The following is a 20746-nucleotide window of genomic DNA, read 5'->3' on the forward strand; positions in this document are numbered from 1 at the left end:
GTACTTCTTGGACCTCGGAAACGTGCCGGGATCGGGCAAGGTACGGACATAAATCGCTCAGAAAGATCCTTTCGGACCTATTGGGATGTAGGAAAGGAAAAAAAAAATCTGACAGTTACGACTTACAAAGCATTGTCCAGAGAGAAAGAAAGAAAGAATGCAAAAGAGCCTGCATTCCAGCCGGTTGCGTGCCACTTCGCCGCCGTCGCGGTGAGCCGCGGCGAGGCATTTCCTTTACGTCAAAAGAAGTAGCCTCTAACAATTTCCAATCCCTCTGCTCACAAAACCAAGTTTCTCATTGGCAAAAGACGTAAACCCCGCTAGATTGGTACAAGCTGCAAGCACTTCTGGCTAGAACACTCAACACACGTCTTGGTCCTCTTACCCCTCCATCCGTTGTTCGACATGACGCCAACTGGCCGTCACGTACCCGTCAAGTCCCGCCCGGTTGCCAACGCGGAGAAGGTGTTGGCGAGTTGGCAAAGCGGACACGCCCGCCAACTGGCTCCAACTTTGTGTGCCCGGTGATCCATACTTTCGGGGCAAGTGGAAGAGCCTGTTGGAGACCCGTGAGACTTGTCCGTGACTTTGTGACTTGTTGGAGGAGTTCTTGAAAAACCGAAACGGCACAGCAAAAAGCAAAAGCAGGCTCGGGTATTGGAGCCTTGTGGGACCATTTTGTGAAAAACTAGCACCGTAGCACAACCCGCCCTGTCGATCGCTGCACACTAGGCATGTCGTGGACTCGTGGTTTGTTTCTAGGTTGGAATCCCTATCTTCCGACTGGCCAGAAGCAGACTCCGGTCCTTGCGGGTGACCCGTCCGCGCCTCCGCGCCGAGTCAAGCGTCAGGGCTGGAACTGCGTGGCGGCGGGTTCCCTTCCCTCTCGAACCAGTCAAGCCTGCTCGGTTTCTTTTTGCTCTCCCGTTCGGCAGTACATACGCCCAGGTTCCCGGGCGTTGCGCTGCGTTGTACTGTACCTGCATCCGCCGTCATCTCAAAGGCCATCCTTCTCAGCCCTTGGGCCTTGGCCGCCGAGGCCACCCCCTCTTTCAATGTTCCCTCGAGGCTCCAAGAGGCACAGCGCCCACAACTCCCGTGCTGCTGGCATGAGATGTGGCCGACGCCTTGCCGATGTACCGCCCCTTGGCTCCCTTTTACTTGGGAGTCGGGACCTGAACTATGGATTAGCACGAGCCAAAGAGCGTTTGGTTCCTGAGCCGTTCCTGTCATTAAACCTAATCCGGGCCCCTTGGCGACCCATGAGCGATTTTCACCCCCTGACAGAGCGCACCCCCCTTTCCTTGTTGGGCCTTGGCCATGTCTTTCTCCTGGTCTGCTCTCCGACTTTGGCTGAATCCCAGCGCCTAACCAACTGACAAACTCCATGTGTCTTCCTTGGACCTTGCCTAGTGTAATGTTTCCCGCGACTGGGCCTCCCGTTAGGGCTTTCTAAACTCAAGCTTCTCACTTTGTTTCTGACAGTAACACCGCAGCGTAATGAGGGGTAGGGAAAGATTTCTCTGAAGGTTCCACGGCCTCTTTCTGTCAGATTCATGGCAGTCCTTGATTGAACAACGGACCCGACTCGCCAACTCCTGCTTTGCGGGTCCGTTGGATTCGCTGACTCTCTTCAAAGACTCTAGGCACACAAACGTCTCCGGTCCTCTGCGGCCCCTCCCATCCCAGGCTCAGACTCAAAGGATCCAAGTCCAGCTGTGCAGGCGCAGTGTCATCGTGGAGGATTGCGGCGTCTGTGGGGACACAGCGCCTTGCTACGTGGGCCTCCGCAGATGGACCGAAGGGAATGGCAAGCCTGACATGGCACTGACTGCCAGCACGTGTGAGTGACATCTCATCTTTCCGGCTGATGTTTAACGTTTTCATCTCGTCTCCTGTAGGGATGATATTTGGTATATAATCCCCCAGTCTCATCTTCTTCTGGGATGGTCTTGTTCTGATCACCACCACCATCCTTACACTCCCTCTTCAACTCTTCTTCTTTCCCCAGTCATTCTCTCGGCCAGCTTTGAAAGCTCCCAGATCAGGCATCACTCTTTTTGAACGCTCAACCAGCAGCTTCACTCCTTCGCAAGCCCAAACTTCCTGTCCCTCGACGTGAAAGTCCATACCACCTTCAGCCTCGGATCTTTTGACAGTCGTCCACCTGGCCGCCATATAAACTACACAATCCTTTTCGGAAAGAAACCCACATATCACCTTCAACTTCAGTCAAGATGTTCTCTACCACTTTGACCACCTTCCTTGCCGTCTCGGCTACCTTGGTCTCGGCCGCTACCATCCCGATCCGGGACGCCGGCAAGTCCGGTTCATACAGCATGACGCCCCACGACTCCTACTCTTCTTCCATTGGTGTCCTCGGCTGCAAGATCGACACCAACCGCGTTGCCTACTGGCCCAATCCTCTTAGCTGCAACGACATCTGTCTTAAGGTCTCCAACGGTGACCGCAGCGTTCACCTCCTCCGCATCGACCAATCTGGCGGTGCTTTCGATATCTCCTACGACGCCTGGAACTACCTCACCACCGGCAAGTCTGCTACTGAGGACCCGACCATTGGCGGCGGTGTTCTCATGAACTGGGAGGCCGTCGATGCCAGCGAGTGCAGCCACCTTCTCAAGGACGGCAAGTTCCCTCTCTCTGCTGCCAACAGCATGAACTACCTTACCTCCTGCCTCGCCGAGCCCGATAGCTTCGTCGCCAAGAACTACGCTCTTTACAACATCCAGAACCCTGCTTGCACTTGGGGTGTCGATGAGGTCTGCACCCTCAACCTGGCTGTCAGCAACCAGGCTGCCTGCCCTAGTGGCCTCGGCTCCGTCAAGACTTTGACCACCCTGCCTGTTACCAACATTGGATACGGCACTGGCAAGACCGCCGTCGCTGTTCAGTGAACGCGCACAATAAGCACAGGTTGCTCAGAGATACCATGATACGATGCATACGAATGTTTATGATACATGTACATATATTATAGAAAGGGACCAGACAGAAAATTGGAGTCGAACATCATTAAAACTATTTCAAAATGGCGTGAATTCGCGCAGCTCATTGTGACTGAAACACATGGTGCCGGAGGACCTCAGCCAAAGCCAAAGAGCTCCGCCATTGGCTAGGTAGATCCCATGCAGGTACGAATACTCGATAGAATTATCGACAGGAGGAGATACTGAGTCGTTCTCGCTCATTTAAAAGGCCGATGATCAAAGCTTCAGCGACTCCGCCGCCCTACTGTGGATATACATAGTACAGAGGTAAGCTATGGCCATCTTCGTATTGCTAGCAGATCTCGTCAGAACTAGTTTGGGTCAAGAATATGTCGGCGACTTGTACTGAAAGGCCCAAACAGGCAAACACGGCCATAGCCGTGGCCCTTGCCATTGTCTCAGCCACATTGGTTGTTTGAAACGACCGCTGCGGGCCTGCGGCGGTGCCCGATTTTTTTTGATTGCGGTGTTCTTCAACTCAAGGGTATTGACTCGAGTTGGTGATCCGTAGATCTCCCTGCCGAGGTTCCGTGCTGAACAACGGACTACATCCGTTACTGGCGCGGCAGTGCCGTAGATATGTGGCGCCCATCATCTGTCTCCGTACTCCGTACTTTCATAACAGCATCATTATCGAAACTCAGAAGTGAGCCTAAGCAATGAGTGAATATGCCTTTTACAAGAGCGGGCACAGAGTGCAAAATCCATGAGCCTAGATGTTCCCAGCCTGTTGGTCCTACCTGGATGGGGAAATATTACAACGACGCTGTGCACTTGAGCACTCCTCACCATACCGGCATCGTTTTTAAACTTCTGTGGTCTACTAGTTTGCGGTATTGTTACAGATCGAGGTCTAACATAGACGTTGACATCGGCAACTTTATTTAGTGGATTCCAACGGCGGGCCACGTCTTCGTTTAGTCATGTGAAAGCATGCTGAAGCGACAATAGCACTATTTGTTGGAATGTTTATGATTTTGTCATACTTGGGAGAAACCAGAACTGGGCTTAGTTTGTTGGCAATGACATGGCTCCTCAGTAACTAGACTAAATTGATTGACCATTAACGTGCAGTTAGCACACGGCCAAATTGTCAGCCGAACCGCTGGCGAAGGGACTGAGGCTCTTATATTGTCCTTGTGAACAATGTTGTACTTTCCATTGGAGATCAAGCCAGAAATAGTCATCTTCTACTAATTCTGCTCATCCTACCAGACCATTAGTTGTTACCTAGATACATCCAAAGCATTAAGCCAATGACTTATTGTGGCTTAATGGAAATAGATCTTGACAGGGCTACTTGTAATGAATGCATTTCTATCCACCGTGGAACAATGGCCCGAAAGACGCTACTTTCGTAGGGAGGTCTAGTGTAAGTCGCAAATAGAAATCGCTACACCAACGAACGAGGTCTAATCCCAGTCACCATCTTTAAGCTACATGGATGACTCGTTTCCTTGCCGAAGTCGATGTCGATGATAGGTAAAACTCGGCTAGTTTTCTAAGCCTTTTCCTTCTTTAAAATTTTGAGGCATACTAAAACTGACTAGTTTCAATCAAGGTACCTAACCTGAAGGGAAGCACCACTTGCATTGTCACAACTGGTGTCGCTGAGACCTGATGATCCTGACCTGCCACCGCGTAGACAGGCCTCACGAAGACGACGTAGAGAAGCTGGGCCTATGATATCTACATTTTAAAAGACGATTTTGTGTCCAGAATTATATGAGACACGGATTGCTGGAGGAAAATCGAGGCAAGGACACTGGTACACGGAATAGTCCGTTCGTCCGCCGAAAAACGGAGGAATGGCCCGTTCCCGCGAAAGCGAGCATTGACATTGACTACGCTAGAGTCACACAATGGCACGTCAGCATTCCCATCGCCTGTTCTACTCTTAGCTTCTGTATGATTTCTGAAAATGACGAAATCTTGATTGGTCTGATGTACCAGAGCCTGGTCCATTGAAATCGGCCCAAACCCATCCGCTAGACTAAACGGAAGAAACCCAGACACATATGCTTCCCACAACCGCCAATGACGAATGCTAGATGGACAAGCTGGTTATGCCGTTCGATTAAGGGAAGTGGGGAAATCAGTATACATCTTCGGAGTGTTGCAAGCGGCCGTAGGGAGGGTTCGTCTTAGAAGTAGGACGTAACTCCACATCTGCCAAAGACTAGACTATGTTCAAATTATACGGCGGCAAAGGAGAATCTAGAATACTCCGTTAGCCGACCGTATAGTAAATGCCGACTGACTGTACTACCTTGCGGTTTCACATCCACCTGCCGGACTACGGTGAACATTAAACCCCGCTAGCCGCCAACGACAGCCATCCGTCATCCCACTCAGTTTCATTATAAAGGGATGTAAGATTCCCTATTCAGCATATTTCTTTACAGATCTAGCGTCACATTCAAATTCCCATATAACAGCGGTAAGAAAGCTCCAATCAACTCCGCAGACACATAGGCTCATACGTGGCGTTTGATAGCAACCTTCAACGACAACATCAACATCGCAACGACACAATGCTTAACTCAAGCTTTTCACACCGTAGAGCTCTAATCGAGGACGACCCAAAGCCCAAAGATGTCCGAACTGTCACGCTACTCAAATCTCAACATGGGGCCCTGGCCAGGAAGGCTGCGGGAACTACTCATCAATCACGCTCAAGCTGGCCGAGTTTCCAATGGTGGCTCATGGCTATTCCATCATTCATTATTTCAGCTTACGGCGCTGCATTCTTCACCGGAAATACCCCAGGCGATCCACAAATCAAGGCGAGAATCATAGGTTCACTCGGGGGCGTAATTCACATTGGGGGTTCTCTCATGGCCATGGGACTCGGCCCTTTTCAGTTCCTGCCGCAGCTACGACAGAGATACATTCAGATTCATCGATGGTTGGGATGGGTCTATGTCCTTGCCGTGACGACTGGTGGCATTGCTGCGTTCTACGTTACATTCAACAGCGAGGCGTTGACATGGGGCAAGGTTGGCTTTGGCCTTCTCGCCTTGGGATGGCTCGAGAGCGCTAGGCGTAGCATTGTGGCCATCCGGTCGAATGGTGATATCAAGAGCCATCAAGCTTGGATGACGAGAAACTTTGCTCTGACCTATGCCGCGGTGATGCTGCGGTGGCAGTTGCCTCTGATGATCGCCGCGGGTATGGAAGTCAAGTTTGCGCTGTCCATCACTGGATACATTTCTTGGATACCGAATCTTTGGTTTGTCGAACGCTTTGTGTTAAACCAGAGCTGAGCATAGTCCAAGTCATGGTGGTTAGGAGACCCCAGCTTTGGATTCGTCACATCTCTTGCTTGTGTCAGACTTGGACGTGTAAGTCTTTTGTCGAATCACAGGCATTCGACAATCCATCAATCGCTGTAGCCAATAGGGTCTGCGGCGTAATTCCACGGCTGCAACAAGCAGATACTATACTGATGGGGTAGCGGTGTTTACTTACAGCGCGGATTTTTGCAAAGCCGGGCAGAGGTCGAAAGGTTTCGGGAGGCAGGGCTAGTTCACAACTTGACACAACCCATATTAAATACCAGATTGTATGTCTTTATTTTACGAAATTTGTCTAAGCAACCGGTTCTACCTTCTTGACGACCTTGGCCGGAACACCCACTGCAACTGAGTAATCGGGGATATCTCTATTCACAAGCGCGCCGGCACCAATGGTGCACCCCTTGCCGATGTTGATTCCCGGCAACACTGTGACGTTCGCTCCAATCCAGCAGTCATCGCCAATGGTGATGGGCTCTGCATACTCGATGTTGTCTCTCCTAGACTGCAAGGCAGTCTCGTGAGTCGCTGTGATGAGGCTGACTCCTGTGGCGAAGAAGACATTGTTTCCAATGGTCACATGAGCACAGTCGAGAATGACGCAGCTTTACAGGTTCTTGGTCAGTTTTGTCTGTTTCAAAGGGGGAATGGGTCGACTCATAGGAATATCACATACTTGAAATTGGCGTAGAAGCGATCTCCGACCGTGATATTGCAGCCGTAATCAACCTGCAAGCTGGGCTCGACGTAGACATCTTTTCCAATACCGCCGAAAAGCTCCTTGATCATGCCTACTCTCTTGTTGGCAACGTCGTCTGCAGATTCGTCGTCTCCTGGAACGTAGGTGTTGAATTTCTGAGCCAGTCGACGGGCACGGTGTCTCGATGCTACTAGCTCAGGCGCCATGCAGCTGTAAAGCATGCCAGAGACCATCTTCTCATAGTCTTCGCACCAGGGCACATGCTCGAGAGTCTTGGCAAAGGCAATAGCCTTATCGTCTTTTTGCGTACGGATTGGCGGCACCATCTTGGCTATTGTATAGTTGACTGTCGATTGAGAAGCGCAAGGTGAGATGTGACATTGGAATATCGACGTCAAAATTTAGGATCTCACCACCTTAAATTGGCCTACCAAGGTGGTGGAAGCGGTGACTCCGCCCGCCTTTTCAAGTACGAAAGCGAGGTACAGCGCATGGCGCTAAGTCTTTTAGCTGGGGAAACTTCCATATTTGGTAAACATCCCAACAGGTCGCGGAAGACTCCGCAAGCGCATTTAAACTATGGGGTGCGGGGTTGAAGCATCATGAACTTCAGACGACTTCTACAATTCTGCGAGAAAGGCAGCGAAAGATGTTAGAGCTTCAGCTTCTCAAAAGTGAAGTTGAGGACAGAGTGCCTTTTGAAAGAATGATGTGGCTTTAGGGTGACGATTCCTAGCCGATCCATGAAATATGACATTAGAACCGCTGACCACACGTCATCTGACGGATCCTGAGCCGCAAGCCAAGTCGCTGAGGCCGATTGCCAGGCGCCTAAGGCTTCACACCATAAGCGAATGAGCAAACAACAAGGACTCTAGCGATCCCGGCGACTCTCGCGGGACCTATGAGGTGTGTGAGAGAGCTGGAAGACCCTGCGCCACGTTTATCCAGCCCTGCTAGGCAAAAGCGTTGGCCAAAGATCAGCGACGTCAAGCCACGAGATAGTATCTTGGCTTGCTACATTAGGAAAACTGAAGTCGTTTCCCTTTGCCCTCTTCGAGCTTCAAGTAGCTCTCATGATGCACAAGGCAGAGCAGCTGGACCCTGCGGCTTTCCGAGTCTGGGCAAAGGAAGTATTTATGCTTATTTCTTCCCTGATTGTAAGCGCAGTTAGATCCCCACAGCAGCGGAGCAAGAACCAGCATCATCAATGAGCAAGACCGAGCAAGATAGCTTTGCATCTTTCTTATATAAATACGATACAGGTAACATCCTTTGCACCGACTCTGAAATGTATGAACTTGTTTCCCTCGTCGACAAACGCATCGATCAGCACAACCAGAAATCACACAACATGATGAGCACCGGCTGCGACGCAACGCCCACGCCGTCCGGCTCGCCCTGCGAAGTCCTCCGCCAGGTGGAACGACTGGGAGGTGCCCAAACAATGATAGACCGGGTCGATCTCGCAACCGGTTCTACAACACCATTCTACGTCCTTCACAGCAACAAGGAAAACAAAACCGTTGCCGTGTTACATGCAGATCCCCGCGCGCAAGCGTCGGGTGAAGCGTTGGGTTTAGCGAAATACCATTCCCTGTCCTCAAAAATCGACGTCATTCTCCGCGGCGTGCCGATCAAGATGAAGACCAACACTATGGGTAACACACACAGGTTCGACCACCATGGTATAAGCTACAGTTGGGGTGTCTCCAATTTGAGCATGTCAATGAACACGATGTATCTGAAGGATGCCGGGGGCAAACTGCTGGCGACATGGAAAAGGTACCCTGAAGGCAGGTTAAGCGGCATGATTGGACAGTCAGCCCCGACATTTGAGGTTTACGTCCCGCCACAGAGCATCGATATGGACATGGTGATTGTCACAGGGTCTGCAGCGGTCGAGTATTGGCTGAAGTATAAGAAAGACTCCTACGCAGCGGTAGGAGAGGCCTTCGGTGCAGTTTGATACATCTGAAGAAACTCATAGCGGACTGTATGTTGGAGTGTATTCGTTGGCCTAGTATTCGAAGGGGAAAGCGAATATCGGTTGGGAGCCTCTGTGGCGTTGGCGCTGATCTGATAGAATTTCTTCATATTTGAACAATGTACTTAAGATTTCCATTTTCGAGTGTATGAAGGTTGAAGCATCAGGGCAATTGAGGTGACCGACAGCAACCAGGAGATGATGTATCATATGACGGTGCCACGGGTATGAAGTTGTACTGATAGATTGCCCATGATGATCCATTTTGCCTATGTTTCCAGGAACGACGCAACGGCAAAAGGAATGAATAGTCTTTAGCGGCACCTCTTCAAGGTAAATCCACCCCAAGAGCAGGATTCGGAGCCGTTAGTCCTGTGTTGTAATGTTCCCTATGGAATGGTCCAGGGCGGCCATGCTTCACTATCGAAAAGGTGAGCAAAATTTGTCTGCAGTAGTAGGTTACTCTCTCATAGCTCTTCCGTTGCTTTGATGAGACTCAAGACAGTGATGACAAAGAAAGTTGCGATGCAACGGCTCAAGCCTCGACTTCACAACGTCTTTATGTTTAACATTTCCAATAGCAAAGCCGAGAAGTCGAAGAATTGAGGTCACAGAAAACCAGCCAGCGATAGTAATGGTATCTTTGTACTCTGACGCCTTCTGTACTGCCAGTTTTCCTTCAACATGGGCTAGCAGGTGAATCCTGGGGCCGGTGGAAGGAAGCCTCTTGCCCGGACACCTTATTGAGAGACAGTACTGATGAGACCCATCTTGTCTCTCCCAGGGCATTTTTAAACACGTCTCATCTCACACTCTTGCTCGTTGTATCACGAGGCCTCATCTCTGTCCCGCAGAAAGAAAGTCAACTAACAGAACTGGCGAGAGCACCCCTTCCCATTTCAGCTTGCTCCTTCCTTCTACTCTGAAAAAGATCATCTCTCCTTTTCTATCCTCTACTTGCCTCGAATTACTCACAGCTTTTTCATCATCGCCCACTCTCTCTTGTACTCAACCACTTTCGCTGCGAGCCAGATCGTATAGCAATTTTTACAAGCTCTCCAAAATCCTCTTTTGCTCGCGTCCTTCGAGCTACTTCACTCAATTCAGTCATCATTTAGACTTCGGCATCAGTATGGACGAATTCTGCGTTCGTCTCCTCTCCTACTTCGACCGCGGCATGGACGGCAAGCCCGGCCGCTGGCCTCACTCGCTTCCCTCTCCCGAGGACATGGCAGGCGCTAGCTATCGCTTCGAAGGCAACCGGGAAGTCGGAGGCGACATCGTCGTCTGCGATTTCTGTACCATGCAAGCGTGGGCGTGGGAGCGCAAGGACGATCCGTTCGCTCAACACATGGAGTCCAAGAGTTGTGAATACGTTGACAGCGAAGTGTTCCGAGACCATCACGACAAGTTCCTTCAGAAGCAGGGCGAGAACAAGAAGATGGACGACTTGATGCTCACGCCTCCTGCTACGCCAACCAAGAAGCTCTACAAGCCGCGCCGGAAGTTGCGCTTGTCCCCCATCGTGACTGTATTCGATAGCATGCCTACCGAGGAAGCCGACGCCAAGGCCGTCAACAATAGCAAGCCTGTCGAGATCGCGGTTTCTGCTGGAGAGACCAAGATCTTGATCAAGATTACTGATGGCGGCGAGCGTGGTAAGCTTCTAGTTCCTACTCCTACTCCTTCCTCTTTGCCTTGAAGCTAACAAGTCGGACAGCTGCCAAGAGAATCCGTCTCGAGTGAGCGGCCCTGCGCTCGAAGTTCGTCCAAAGACAACATGGCTGTTACAGATGTGACTTTTACAAACATACTTGCTTCGAATACCCTCGTTCGTTCCATCCATCCCGACTTGCAAAACGCTCGGGAATACTGACATCTCTCACCAGTATTTCAGAGATTGCTACATTATCGTTTTTGATCAGTGCGTGGACTAGCGAGAAAGAGTCTGTTCATGTGCTTTAGGGCAAGATACCGATACGAAAGGAAGGAAGTACGAGATATGTACAGGAATTTGCCCAGATGAGCAAGCATGACGCTTGTGGATGAGTTTTTGAAGGGCAAGGCATTACGGCAATCGCCAAACATCGGCCATCGGCTGCGTTTGGACAGAGCTGTCAGAAGACTTGCACGAATGGTGGCGAGAGGGAATACATACCATCATCATGAGGCAGTAGTCTGTCTCTAGGTAGCCAACAGACATCTGTATCATTCACTCATCCAAACCTACGGTCTAAACAGGGTACATGACATGACAAACGCCGGTGGCAAATGTTCGACAGCCGCCTGTTGACCTTTTGCCTACCCGTGACATCGCAGAGCAACTAGGTACTCCTCCAACTACAATCTTCTGGTAGATGAGACCAGCGCCCCAGCCGTCCACAGGTCTCACAGATCACATCCTTCCTCCTCATCGTCACAACCCGTTTCCAAAAGGCCTATGAGAGCGGAGTAATGGGTGGGCAATGCACGGCAGGCAAGACAAATCATATCTAGTGCCGACTGGAAACACAGCACGCGGAGGATTGAACGGGGCCGAAGGGTTGTCGGTGTCCGCGGGCCGTGAGACATTAGCACAGAAACATGGGTGTGTGACACACCCGCATACATCTACAGGCAGCCTCTGGCGAGGCTTACTTCAACGTATGCCTAGACATCCAGTTGCTTATCCTCTGCATGTGGTATCAAACTAGAGTGAGAGGATGAGCGAGTCCCCGTCATTGTGAGCGCAGTGACGCCCGCTATGAACCCGCGCCACAGCCATCAATCCCCCAAGTAGAAATTCAATGTCGCGCTGTACCTGTTGCCGCAGAAGCGAGCCGCTCAAAGACTTTCCCTTCCAGACCGACCGGAGGATCCTTAACATACGCAGGGCGCAAAGGTGATGTTCTCCGTGGTCAGAAATGAGTCGAACTAGGCACTTGATCAGCGCGTGTGGTAGCCGTTAGGATCCGTGAGATGCCCCTAGTGGGTGTTCCTTAGGCAGCTCCCGGTCGGCTGCTCTCTGTATTGTGTTTGGTCAGCGGTTAAGTTTGCACGTTGTAGTAAGGTAGGTAGGTAGTATCAGCGGCCATCCGCAGCGGCGAGGCGGGTTCGTTCCCTTTAGCTCAAGTTCCAGCGTAGGGCCAGGTGCAAACCGTACTACAAATGGAACGGCTGTCAGGCGGGCGGGCGGCGGTGCGCTGCGGGCTGTGCGGGAGCGCTCGTGATGGCCGCACCGCCGGGTGACAAGACGGGCGACTGACAGGGTCGACCAATGACCTTGGCGATGGGTGACAGCCGCCAAGATGTAGGCAGACTTTTTGTGAGATGAGGCAGCTTTTGCCCAGACGTATTTAATGAAGCAGAGGGGCTGCTCATGATGTGAATGCGAATGGGCTTTTGAGTATCGTGTGAACAAACCGAATATCAAAAACACAAGCACCAAAGCAAATCACGAGACCGAGACGAGAAGCTACAATGACGACTGTCAACCAATACCAGCGTAATGGCAGATCAGGCCGCCCATCGGGGCGCAATCCGCTCCGTACCGTCTGGCGCGAGACGTACGAGGTCTGGGATGGGGTCTGCTACGGCGTAGGCAAGGCCTATTTCAAGATCACCGGCAGATGGTGATATGCCGCGGGGCAGGCGACAGGGCCGGCAGACGTATGGATGCATCATCGCATTCCAGTATAGCCCTGACGGCCCACCGAGTAGTGACGAATGACGAACAACACATGAGTAACGAGTAAACGAATAACGCGCCTAATGATTGACGACAAACGACAACCGGAGACGAGAAGATGAACGACAGAGCACCGGGGTGGAGGAATCAAGCATTTCGAGTATCCCGAGAGCAACATTAGGGAACCATAGGCTGGCATCGAGAAATGTTGACAGGAACCAACCATAATTCACCAGCCAATCCGACAAGGAAGGCCAGATTAGACCAGATTGAAAGAAACAACCCGCTTGGGCGAACAGCAAGATTGGCATCGACAACCCGCCCACCGATGACGTCGGGCCTGGGAAAATCTCGATCAGCGCCGCAGACTCTAGAGCGCTGTGTCCATCTCTTGGCACTGTGACAGATAGTTCAGCTGGAGGCGGATTCAGTGGTTCCCCATCAACTTGACACGGATTTGAGGGGATCATCCTGCCAGAGTGGGCCCCTTCAAGGCTCAAGGTTTTGGTGACGCCGGGAGGGAAAGGGAGACAGTCGCTGGGCGGGCGAGCCGGGGGGAGATAGGTAACGAGGGTTTGCCCTTGGTTAGGAATGAGGATAAGGCGCGAGAATCCGAGGAAAGAATATCGAGAACGCGGGAGCTGCGGACATGGCGGACGGGGATCCCGCTGGGTGGCCGCGGGATGATAGCCGAGTGGGATGGTTGGCCGCCTTTTGCGATTTAGATCATCTGAATGGGTGTGAAACGGGGCGCGAGCGACACCGAAACGATCTTCTGTCGACTATCAACAAGAATAGTAGACGGATGCGGTACGGGAAGGAAATGCTTGGTTGGAGTTGCACTGCCGCAGACCACGTCGCATGGAATCCATAGAATAGAAGATCCGAATTTACAATCAGCAAGACTCTGGTGACTCTCGAATTCTGATAAACGGGTCACGTCTTGCAGTATCCGTACAGTACACTGTACCGATGAACGGGCCAAAGGGCCCATCCTCGGCGAGAAACGAGACGCAAGACGGGTGAAGAAAAAGCAAGCAAATCGTTTGTCCATCGTATTGGCTTCCTGCGCGGCGGCAGATGAACCAGTGTCGAGAAGCCCACATAAACCACAATTCTGTCGTTGGAAAATCGGGGTGGCGAGCATACGCAGTAAAAGTGATTCCAGATTGAGATTCGCACGACCGGGTTTGATGGTTTGATGCTGGGCCTTGAACCAATGCCAACAGCGCATCCGACATTCGGACCGGGCCCCTCTGGCTCCCTTCTGGAGACTCTGGATGTCTGGGCCGTTTAAGCCTGGCGCTAGGCCTAGAGTAAACAACTTAAGGTAGGCCATACCAAAAGAGAGTTAATTGGACTCCCGCTTCGCCAGTCCTATTTTTGTTGCTCTTGCAAGTTGGCAACTGGCGAGTATTAGGTGCCTATACGGAAACATACACGCTGCCAGTATGGATGCTGCCAGCACCGACACAGTACTGGAAAACCCCGTCGACTCAGGGAACATGGCGGTTAGCGCTGACTGCACTGCTGGTCGGAACTAAAGGCCTTCACTGTGTAGAAGTAGCACACCCACACAGCCTGTAGGTGTGCCTCCAAGCCTCGTATTGGCGGCGACATGAAAGTTTTGCCTCTGGGGCTGTGGTTGACAGTTTGTCGATGCGCTGCTTCATCGTCAGTCAATTCGGAGAATTCGGTCGGCCCCCGTCCGTCCCGAGCTGGTGGTGAAGCTGTCCGTCATGCGTTGGCTAGCTCAGCTTGATTTGCATTTGCTCAGCAGTGAGGCATCCGTCAAGCAAGGATACGAGCATATTGCACAGCGCTTTGTCATAGGACACTCGCCAGAAACATCGGTCCGTCTGGGTTCGAGTGCTGCGAGACAGCAACAGCCGAGCGCTGCAAGCCTGATGGATCACGAATGGATGGTGTGGGATGACTGGGAGAACAGACGAATAGTGGGATGATTGGCCTGAAGGTCTGGACCGCCGCTGCAGTCAGACTGTGTACAAAGTACTTCCGTCGACGTGGACGCATCTGCTGGGAGCCTGGCTCTCTGGGTTGTTCTGCTCCTGCATTGCACAGAGTATTGAATTACCCATTGTAACATTATCTGTGGTTCTCACTGGAGATTTGGGCCTTTGGCGAGTGACACCTTGGAGGCTGATATTGACAGTCGAGTTGGCCACGGTGGAGATAACAAGAAAACCATGCTGGAAGTTGATTGCAGTGCTGCCAACAAGGAGATGTATCCGTATGTGGCAGATGAGGATAAAGAATTCTTTCAGATCGCTGCCGTGTTCATCCCAAGCATGTTGGATTGGGCTGGGCAGAGTCGGTGGGAGCTTGCCATGGCAGAAGAGCGCGCTGGGCAGTGGCTGGGCGAAGGGGAACCTGTGAAGTGAAATTGACTTTTTGTCTGGTTATGCGCCGCGGGACTAGACAGCGGGATGTGATGGGAACTCGATAGTGAGGCGCAGAGGACGGACGACAAGAAATGCCAATGCTGAGAGGTGAATGACCTCTTGGCAATCCAGGTTGAAGGGTTCTTGGTTTATCTGTTGAGACCAAAGATGGTGATGTTTGACGCTTGGCGGCACACGATAGCCTCCAATTCTGTTCGTCTAGGACCTGCTCCGTAGAGGCTAGAGCATCTCGGCGTCTTGCTGGAGGGGTTCACTGGTTCTGGTAGGCCGGTGCGTTGGTGGCACACCCACGAGCTATGAGCCTGTGATGGACCAGACGAGGGGCGGCGGCTGGGTTGTGAGAAGATGGGCCCGGCGTCCGCAAGTCCCGGTCTGGAAGGTCAGCCGGTTCTCCAGGCCGAAGCTCACCTTGAGTGGAGATTGCCCCTATTTCTCGCTATTTCACTAACGGCCTTGGTGGATGAGGCGGTGGACCGTGGCCCCAGCGGCTACAGTGTGAACTGGGGGCGTGGTAATGGTGCCCTGGTGCCCCGGTGCAGTGTGTTTGTGTTGGTTCGAGATGGCGTCGAAAGGAGAGTTGTCAAGGAGAGATGCAGTGAAGATGAAGCTATAACAGCCTTATGTGGTAGATTACTGAGAAGATGTTAGTGCTTCATCGGACGTCATAGGGTGATTTGGATGGACCTCTGTCCACACTGTGTCAAGTCTCTCACAACCTTGAAACGAGATGAACATGACCCAGGCGGTTCCCAGCGTGCATCCAGGGTACGTATCTAGTCGCTCGCCTCTCTCGTCTCTCTTCCTCTTCTTTCGCGCGGAGAAGAAGGTTCTTAGGTAATAAGACATTCCTCCAGTACGGAGTAAGGTAAGGTAGGTTCGGTTGGCAGATGCATGTTGAGTGCAAGTGCTAATTTGGCACATGTGCAGGTACCTCGTGATTCAATAGTGTCGCGCAGTGGCTTCAGGTATCCGTACCGTCGCATCTTTGTCTTTCGCTCGTCTCGTCCAAAAGAATGGAAATGAAGATGCAGGCAGGCAATGTATGAAAGGTGCTAAGACGGCTGCGCCTCGCTCTCGCGCCGGCTATTCGCGTCTGCGGTCTTGTTGTCTGAATGTGTGTGCTAATGGTGTATCCAATAAGCGGCATCAATTGCTGAATGTAGAGATGCACGTATTGGTGTTTGGTACGATGAGACGGTAGCGCACGTATGTACGGAGTATTCACGAGGGGATCCAATTTGCGCATCGAATACGGGGATGATTGTTCAATGAATTGGAAGAGAGCGAAATTAGATGAATGCTGAACAGTGAACGGTCACAACAAAAAAGAGTAAAAAATACCAAGAGATTAGAGAGGAGGAGTGGAGGAAAGAGACTTTGGGAGGAGGGCAAGGGGGGGGAGGATTGGAGGAAGCAAGAGGAAGCAACAGGCTAGCAGAAGAAGCTTGCCAGTAAGGATAAACCGAAAGGGGTCACCCCTGCCCCTCCTTCACTCTTGCCCCTGGGGGTTATCCATGACCCCGGTCCTTCCTTCCCTGTCTGTTCAAGGTACCTTTTTTACGCCTTCCGCGCCGTTGCTTCCTGCCTTCTCAACGCCGTGGTGGTCTAGCCGGTGCCTGCCTCACCATTGCACCAGTCGATCCTCTGTGTCTTCCTTCCACAGTCCACTCCTTCCACTGTACGCAGTACGCAGCAATTGCAGGCAGGTTCAGTTCTCTTGCTCTTTCCCATTCTTTAAAAGAGATAGGCACCTACCTAGGTACCTGACGTACATCCACAAGTACTCAGGTACATGGATACTTGAAGCAAGTACCTCACTTCGTACCCGGTGGGGCTTAACCACACATTCCAGGGCGTGTTTCTGCTTTTCTACCTCGCGCCTCCCTCCCGTCACAGAATCTCTGACTTCTTGATTCTCCTTTCTCCTCTCCGTGTTTCCTCCAAACCCGTCCACTCCCTCACTTGCTATCCGCAATCGTTTCTTCTTGTAGGGGAATTCATTAGACAAGGCCCTATTCATCCTTTCTTGAATGTGTCACTGTCTCTGAAACCCTATTCTTTTAATCAACAACAAACCACTTCGCACTCTCGTTAGCCCAACCAATTATTTCTACCTTTTTCAGACCGTTTGGATCGGATATTCAGGAAAGACAAAAACAACTAAACGTCACTTCCCACTTCCCGACAACAACCTCGACGACAAGCCCGTCAGAGAAGATCCTCCAGACCACACGTACCGAACACTCACAAATCACACAACACAACCATCACAATGGGCAAGGTCGCCGCCGCCGTTTCCGCGGCTCTGCTGCTTGCCAGCAACGCCGCTGCTCTCGACCCTATCGTCATGAAGGTATGATGCCATCACACACCCCCACCAAGCCTGACATGCATCACTAACCATTCAAAACAGGGCTCCAAGTTCTTCTACGAGAACGGCACCCAGTTCTACATGAAGGGTATTGCCTACCAGCAGGACACCGCCGCCGCCGGTGGTGAGTCCAAGACTGGCGACTACAACGATCCCCTCGCAGACGAGACTGCATGCAAGCGTGACGTTCCTATCATGGTGAAGGCCGGCACCAACACCATCCGAACCTACGCCATTGACCCCAAGAACAACCACGACGCCTGCATGAAGCTTCTCAGCGACGCCGGCATCTACGTCGTCTCCGACTTGGGTGAGCCCAAGCTCTCCATCAACCGTGACAACGCCCAGTGGAACACCGAGCTCCTCGACCGCTACACTGCCGTTATCGATGCCCTCGCCAAGTACGACAACACCATCGGTTTCTTCGCCGGTAATGAGGTCTCCAACAACAAGACCAACACCGAGGCTTCCGCCTTCGTCAAGGCTGCCGTTCGTGACTCCAAGAAGCACATCAAGGACAAGGGCTACCGCTGGATGGGTGTTGGCTACGCCGCCAACGACGACGCTGACATTCGCACCAACTCGGCCCACTACTTCAACTGCGGTGACCAGGAGACCGCCATTGACTTCTGGGGTTACAACATCTACTCGTGGTGCGGTAAGAACACCCTCGCCGGTGCCGGTTACACCACCCAGATCGACTTTTTCAAGAACTACTCCGTCCCCGTCTTCTTCGCCGAGTACGGCTGCAACATCCCCGACGGTGCCGATGGCCGTATCTTCCAGGAGACCACCGCTCTGTACGAGAAGGAGATGACTGACGTCTTCTCTGGTGGTATCGTCTACATGTATCACCAGGAGGCCAACGACTACGGTCTCGTCGAGATCAACAACGGTGTCGCCAAGACCATGAAGAACTACGACCAGCTCGCTTCCCGTGTTCTTGCTGCCACCCCCGCTGCCGTTCAGATGGCCTCTTACTCGCCCACCAACAAGGCCGCTGAGTGCCCTGGCACCTCCTCCACCTGGGAGGTTCACGGCGATGCCCTTCCCCCCACCCCTGACAGTTCTCTCTGCGAGTGTATGGTCAAGTCTCTTTCTTGCACCCCCAAGGATGGCCTGAAGGCTTCTGCCATTGGCGAGATCTTCGGCTACATCTGCGGTGCCTCCCCCGACTCTTGCCGCGGTATCAACACCAACACCACCACCGGTGTCTACGGCGCCTACTCCATGTGCACTGACGAGCAGAAGCTCGCCTTCGTCATGGACACCTACTACAAGGCCCAGAAGTCCGCCAGCACTGCTTGCAACTACGATGGCCAGGGCCAGGTTGTTACCCCCTCCTCCACCGACAGCTCTTGCAGCTCCGCCCTTGCCTCCGCTTCTGCCGCCAACAGCGCTGCTGCCACCGCCACCGCTCCCGTCTCCTCCACTGCCAACCCCAGCTCCAGCTCTTCTGGCAACGCTGCTGCCGGCAGCCCCTACCAGCCCATGTTCAACTTCGGCGGTTTTGCCATCGGCGCCTACATTGTCGCCGCCGGTGCCGTCGGTGCTGCCATGGTTGCTCTGTAAACGGTCTCTTCATCTAATGATGTGTTGAGGTGGAAAAAATGGGTGTGCCCAGGATTAGGGCGATATACATTTATGCGAGCGTGTAGGATATCCAACGCAGGTTACCATGGTGCCTCGTTTAATACAGTCACGACTCGACAGACTTTTTACTAGCATGAGGCTCTTTTGTGTTTCTCACCATCACATGGCGTTGGGTCTTCACTGGCAGCAGCTATTCTGCTTCATGACTGGCCGACAGAGGTCAATGTTGTTTTCTAGTGTCTTTTGGTTCGATGAATAGAACTTTTTCTTTTTGTTCATATCGATTGCCCTGATTGGACCTTGTGAATGTGTGAGTGTACATATCACAACTTGGCAGTGATCTCAGCCACCATCTAGCCGTTGCTCTTGCCTTGGCAACCTAGGCGTCATTTACCTAAGATTCTTGCCCAGCACTTGGCAGGACTCTCGGACATGGTGAAATATCTACGGACGCTGTTACTGAAGCGGTGAAGATGGTACACATGGTTGCCAAGATCGCAGCTTAATAGTCTACCTGCCTCTTGGTCCCTTGTAGGATATTTCAATGACGATCCCGAGCCCTCTCGAAGTTATGGATCCCGTGGTTGAGAAGTAGTCCCGAAACTTGCACACCGCGACATCAACTGGTTCTCACGATGGCCCCCGTTACCCCATTTTTTCATTGCTCCCGGAAATTTCAAAAGAGATACGCACGCGAGTAAAGACCTCTTTCTTCCTCGGCAAATCTATCTCTGTTGTCTTTGTCGTATCCGTATGCAAAGTATGTGTTCTCTGAGCAGACGAATCGGGAGAGTCTCGCATTTTGTTGCATATTCCGAGGTCTACCACGGTAGCCATGGCTTCAGCTGTCTCGTCTGATGTGTAGTTTCTCGACTAGCAGTAGCTATTTTCATTGAAAGGCTCAAGATACTGTCGACGAGGTGCGCATCTGACTCTTTGGCCTCCTCTAAAGCTGCTTGCCATTAGGACAGAGTCTTCAGCCTTGAAAACGTTTCCCATGTGTCCACGCTTGATGGGGAAGGAGAACGGCCTTGGTTTTAGTTGCTTTGGAGGTTCATGTGCACGAATGATCTGCCGTTTATGGTATGATGCTACATTCAAACGCTTTCTGGACGGCCATGTAGTGACTATTCGCAGCAAAACGGAAACCTTTCTCTGGCTGTCCGATGCATCTCGAGATAAGGTCATAGAAAAGATGGCGAGGACGAAGCGAGAGCTACTTGTAAGCATCTACTTTAACATATTCCGGGCTTACTCCAGAGAGTGCATGTACATAGTAGGCACATGTTGATCGCCAAAGCCTGTGTAGATACCTAGGTAAGTGGCCTATCAAGATTGAATCGAAGACGTCTCTAAGGAGGCTACAATTTTACGAAACGTCTGAAAAAGCAAGATATGAACCCATCACCTCTACCCCAAGAGATTCTGAACATCATATGCTTTGTCAGTTTTGCCACCCATACTTTACACTTCCATAGTACTCATTTCATGTTTCTATGATGGTTATGAGTGTCTCTGATCTAGAGGACGTTCAAGACCAATAGAATCATTTCTGCTGGCATTTACGTTCGTCAATGTAGCCCTTCCAAACGAAATACCACGAACTCTACGTATTCAAGGCCCATGAAGTGGCTGCTGTGTCTTACATGGTCGTTTACCCTACTGACCTTTCATTGGATTCTTTGAAAAGCACCCTGACTT

At 51.8% G+C, this 20746-nt stretch overlaps 9 protein-coding genes across 9 annotated transcripts; 7 read left to right on the forward strand and 2 right to left on the reverse strand.

Moving 5' to 3' along the window:
* Window positions 1–734: 734 nt before the first annotated feature.
* CTAM01_13990 (uncharacterized protein) lies at window positions 735–1379 on the forward strand (the record flags this gene model as incomplete). Its single annotated transcript, XM_060529991.1, has 1 exon — window positions 735–1379. One exon carries the CDS (start codon window positions 735–737, stop codon window positions 1377–1379), a length of 645 nt encoding a protein of 214 aa, XP_060375418.1.
* An 858-nt stretch (window positions 1380–2237) lies between these two features.
* CTAM01_13991 (uncharacterized protein) lies at window positions 2238–2915 on the forward strand (the record flags this gene model as incomplete). Its single annotated transcript, XM_060529992.1, has 1 exon — window positions 2238–2915. One exon carries the CDS (start codon window positions 2238–2240, stop codon window positions 2913–2915), a length of 678 nt encoding a protein of 225 aa, XP_060375419.1.
* Window positions 2916–5542: 2627 nt separating this feature from the next.
* On the forward strand, window positions 5543–6274 carry CTAM01_13992 (uncharacterized protein; the record flags this gene model as incomplete). Its single annotated transcript, XM_060529993.1, has 1 exon — window positions 5543–6274. The coding sequence occupies one exon, from the start codon at window positions 5543–5545 to the stop codon at window positions 6272–6274; it is 732 nt and encodes a 243-aa protein (XP_060375420.1).
* Window positions 6275–6599: 325 nt separating this feature from the next.
* CTAM01_13993 (galactoside O-acetyltransferase) lies at window positions 6600–7330 on the reverse strand (the record flags this gene model as incomplete). Its single annotated transcript, XM_060529994.1, has 2 exons — window positions 6600–6909; window positions 6981–7330. The coding sequence occupies 2 exons, from the start codon at window positions 7328–7330 to the stop codon at window positions 6600–6602; spliced, it is 660 nt and encodes a 219-aa protein (XP_060375421.1).
* Window positions 7331–8295: 965 nt separating this feature from the next.
* CTAM01_13994 (uncharacterized protein) lies at window positions 8296–8973 on the forward strand (the record flags this gene model as incomplete). Its single annotated transcript, XM_060529995.1, has 1 exon — window positions 8296–8973. One exon carries the CDS (start codon window positions 8296–8298, stop codon window positions 8971–8973), a length of 678 nt encoding a protein of 225 aa, XP_060375422.1.
* A 1150-nt stretch (window positions 8974–10123) lies between these two features.
* CTAM01_13995 (uncharacterized protein) lies at window positions 10124–10737 on the forward strand (the record flags this gene model as incomplete). Its single annotated transcript, XM_060529996.1, has 2 exons — window positions 10124–10649; window positions 10712–10737. 2 exons carry the CDS (start codon window positions 10124–10126, stop codon window positions 10735–10737), a joined length of 552 nt encoding a protein of 183 aa, XP_060375423.1.
* A 1713-nt stretch (window positions 10738–12450) lies between these two features.
* CTAM01_13996 (uncharacterized protein) lies at window positions 12451–12606 on the forward strand (the record flags this gene model as incomplete). The annotated part of the gene is made up of 1 exon (XM_060529997.1): window positions 12451–12606. One exon carries the CDS (start codon window positions 12451–12453, stop codon window positions 12604–12606), a length of 156 nt encoding a protein of 51 aa, XP_060375424.1.
* Window positions 12607–13379: 773 nt separating this feature from the next.
* On the reverse strand, window positions 13380–13997 carry CTAM01_13997 (uncharacterized protein; the record flags this gene model as incomplete). The annotated part of the gene is made up of 1 exon (XM_060529998.1): window positions 13380–13997. One exon carries the CDS (start codon window positions 13995–13997, stop codon window positions 13380–13382), a length of 618 nt encoding a protein of 205 aa, XP_060375425.1.
* Window positions 13998–17353: 3356 nt separating this feature from the next.
* On the forward strand, window positions 17354–19024 carry CTAM01_13998 (glycolipid anchored surface protein; the record flags this gene model as incomplete). The annotated part of the gene is made up of 2 exons (XM_060529999.1): window positions 17354–17434; window positions 17495–19024. 2 exons carry the CDS (start codon window positions 17354–17356, stop codon window positions 19022–19024), a joined length of 1611 nt encoding a protein of 536 aa, XP_060375426.1.
* Window positions 19025–20746: the final 1722 nt, after the last annotated feature.

Source organism: Colletotrichum tamarilloi (assembly GCF_030869305.1).
Source record: "Colletotrichum tamarilloi strain Tom-12 chromosome Unknown Scaffold_110.1, whole genome shotgun sequence".
In the NCBI taxonomy this organism is placed as follows: domain Eukaryota; kingdom Fungi; phylum Ascomycota; class Sordariomycetes; order Glomerellales; family Glomerellaceae; genus Colletotrichum; species Colletotrichum tamarilloi.